The sequence below is a fragment of the Astatotilapia calliptera genome, chromosome 3 (assembly GCF_900246225.1).
Source record: "Astatotilapia calliptera chromosome 3, fAstCal1.2, whole genome shotgun sequence".
Classification (NCBI taxonomy): domain Eukaryota; kingdom Metazoa; phylum Chordata; class Actinopteri; order Cichliformes; family Cichlidae; genus Astatotilapia; species Astatotilapia calliptera.
This window is the reverse complement of record NC_039304.1, coordinates 23,006,572-23,010,283: the sequence shown is the minus strand read 5'-3', so window position 1 is coordinate 23,010,283 and position 3,712 is coordinate 23,006,572. Positions and strand designations below refer to the sequence as shown.

The window sequence follows — 3,712 nt, the reverse complement described above, 5'->3', positions numbered from 1 at the left end:
GGCTTTCACTGAAATTGACCTACCTTATTGAATCTTTTCTACCAATTGGTTTACATCTGTAATGCCAAAAAATCCACCAGAAGGCACTGTGAATGTAAACGGTTGGCTCTTCTTATCACTCTCCCAACCAGGAAGTCAGAAACAAAAAATCATCCAACATATTTTGAGTGTTTTTGATGAAACTAAGGTAGGAAGATATAATTTTTTGATATATGATAGTGTTAGAGGACTTACTAAACAGATGTATGTCACTTGAAAGCATTAAAAATGTGAAATTAAATGTTTAATCATTTAAACATGATTGCCCAACCAAACGGCTGATTTGTCACTTTATGGTGCTAATGCTAACAAAACTTAATGTTATTATAATTCATTATTTGTCATAATATCAGACCACTATTCCCATTTTGTTTATCCATTGCTGTTGATAAATCCCATTAAGTGTTAGCACAGCAAGAATATGCTGAAATAATTTCCTCAGTAAGTAATTTTTGTAACTTTCTGAGTTAACATTAGTAAATACTGTAAAAATCAAGAGTAACATGTGGAAATCACAAATATCACAACTAATTACCTTTTAACCAAAGTACAGTAGCTGGTAAATAAATTTTTCTGAGAAGTCAAAATTATAATTTCATTCTGTACATACGATAATTTTTAACCCTACAACTGTTTACAACTTGCATAGTTCCCATTTCTGTATAGCTGTATATCTCAGATTCCTGTAAAGTTATTTATTTCATATTCTGTATAGTTTTTCATATTTATATCCTGTCCATATCCTGTCCATAGCTTGTACTCACTACAGCCTGTACATACTTATAGTTATAGAATATTCACAACATACTTCATACCGTGTACATTATAACATAATAGACCCATTTCTGTAATATACTTACATATCTATATTATTGCTAATATATATTGTAATATATCTATATCACTAAGCACTTCTGGATGGATGCAAACTAGAGCTGGGCGATAGAACGATAACGATATGTATCGCAATATAACTTTTTCTCGATAGAAAAATTAAACTATCGCGATAGACCTCGCCGCTCTTGTCCCTCTTAAAAAAAATAAAAAATAAAAAGAGAACAGCCAATCCAAATTAAGTAGCGCAGAGCCGAACCAATCACAGCCGCAGCGTCACGTCACGTGTCAAAAATACCCGTGTACGTGTGGACGTAGCCTCAGTCTCTGACTGGAAGCGCTAATTCGTCATTCGGCTTTTGTCAGACTAAAGTAACTGTTAAAATTGTTTTGAAAAGCTAAGCTATACAACAAGGAGAGATTTGAGAATTTCCTTTTAGTTCTCAGTTTATTTGACTATTGACAAAAGTTAGTCCAGTTTTGTCTGTTCTCTGTAAAACAAGATTTATTTTTAGAATTAATATTTTGTTTCTAAGTGGAATTGACAATTTAGTAGTCTGTTTCGTTTGTTCTATTTTGAAACTTAAACGCTTTAGCGGCTGCCTTTTGTGTAGTTTGCAATATTTGCCTTTATTTATCTGAAAAAGTCTCATGTTCCTTAAGTACATCTACCCTGTTGAACTTATTATGGGAAATAAATATTTAAATAAAAACAAGCTGCTGATTATTTCACATTTTACTTGTGAGCAACGGCACATTTAAATCTTACAAATATAGTTATTTGGCTTATATCGTGATAGATATCGTTATCGCCTGAAATGAAAAAAACATATCGTGATATGAAAAAATCTTATATCGCCCAGCTCTAGTAGGGCACAGTCCCTCTTGTAGATCAGGTATTCAAGTCAGGGATGTATGTTTAACTTGTCTTATACAGGTGTAATAGCATATCAGAAAGCTTAATTCCTCCCATATGCTAATTATATACAGGGATGAGTGATGGGCATGGAATGGTGATCTTTGCCATTGGACTCTTTGCTCCACCGTTTGACCGATATAAGAGGCTTGAACCCACAGGCATTCTTTAGAAGGTTGACACATTTGCTGTCAGACCATTTTACTGGAATCAGACCTTCACCAGACCTGTAATAACAGGCTCCATGGCCCTTCTTCATCAGGTTCTTGTCTGCCATCAGGGGAGCTCCACCGGTGCAGTTTGGTCATAGAGTACCATGCACCTGACACCGGAAGGAGGTGTGCAAGTTCTGGACCAAGCTGAAACTTGTGAAGAGCTGAGGTTCTTTTATGGGTTTGCTTAGCTGTTTTTTACAACTTTGGCCCCTTAGAGGTAGCTTCTGTTCCTTGTCACTGGAGGGGAGCATTGAAGAATGTAGATCCCCCTTGATACGCAGCAAGTCATGGATGATGCAGATGAACTTGCCTTGGCAAAACCATTTAAAGCCCCACTCATCTGGTTTGTTGGCAATATACTGGTGGAGATAAGATAAGATAGATAAGATAAGATACCTTTTATTAGTCCCCCACACGTGGGAAATTTGTTTTGTCACAGCAGGAAGTGGACAGTGCAAAAGTTATGAGGCAATTAGAATACAATAAGAATAAATACAGTACACAACTGTACAGAATAGAATAAAATAAATACTATATACAGTAGAATAAATAAAATAAATATACAATAAGATAAAAATAGAATACAATATAAATACTATATACAACTGAGTAAAAATACAACGATGACAGAAAGGATTATTGCACTTAGTATTATTGCATATGTATGGATGTGTGTGCTTGATCAGTTAAAGTCTTTATTATGGAGTCTGACAGCAGTGGGGAGGAAAAGACCTGCGAAATCTCTCCGTCCCACACCGTGGGTGCCGCAGTCTCCCACTGAAGGAGCTGCTCAGTGCTGTCACAGTCTGCTGCATGGGGTGGGAGATGTTGTCCAACAGGGATGACAGCTTAGCCCGCCGTTCTCCTGTCACTCACCACCTCCACTGGGTCCAGAGGGCATCCTAGAACAGAGCTGGCCCTTCGGATCAGCCTGTTCAGTCTCTTCCTGTCCCCAGCAGAGATGCTGCCGCCCCAGCAGACCACACCATAAAAGATAGCAGAAGCCACAACAGAGTCATAGAAGGTCTTCAGGAGTGGGCCCTCCACTCCAAACGACCTGAGTCTCCGCAGCAGGTACAGCCTGCTCTGCCCTTTCCTGTAGAGGGCGTCTGAGTTATGAGTCCAGTCCAGTCTATTGTTCAGATGAACACCAAGGTACCTGTAGCTGTCCACAGCCTCAATGTCCATACCTTGGATGTTCAGTGGTTGCAGTGGAGAATGCTTGTGCCTGCGGAAGTCTACCACCAGTTCCTTGGTTTTACTGGCGTTGATCTGGAGGTAGTTCAGCTGGCACCAGTCCACAAAGTCTTGGGTCAGACCTCTGTACTCCTTGTCGTCCCCATCAGTGATGAGGCCGACTATTGCAGAGTCATCAGAGAACTTCTGCAGGAAGCACTGGGTGGAATTGTGGGAGAAGTCTGCAGTGTAGATGGTGAAGAGGAACGGAGCCAGAACCGTTCCCTGTGGGGCCCCCGTACTGCAGACGACCCTGTCCGACACACAGCCCTGAGTCCTCACATACTGTGGTCGGTCGGTGAGGTAGTCCAGGATCCAGGTAGTGAGGTGATGGTCCACTCCAGAGTTCACCAGCTTGTCCTTTAGAACCGAGGGAAGAATGGTGTTGAAGGCACTGGAGAAATCAAAGAACATGATTCTCACAGTGCTTCCAGCGGTCTCCAGGTGAGCGAGGGAACGATGTAGGAGGTGA

The 3,712-nt window shown here is 40.2% G+C and overlaps 1 protein-coding gene across 1 annotated transcript in view; it reads right to left on the bottom strand.

Annotated features, from left to right (window-relative positions):
- LOC113013697 (uncharacterized) overlaps positions 1-2,066 on the bottom strand; it is a 6,308-nt gene extending 4,242 nt beyond the window's left edge. Inside the window, exon 1 of the mRNA XM_026154830.1 lies at positions 1,862-2,066. Within this exon, the coding sequence (XP_026010615.1) occupies positions 1,862-2,066 (205 nt within the window). The remainder of the gene's footprint in view (positions 1-1,861) is intronic.
- Positions 2,067-3,712: the final 1,646 nt, after the last annotated feature.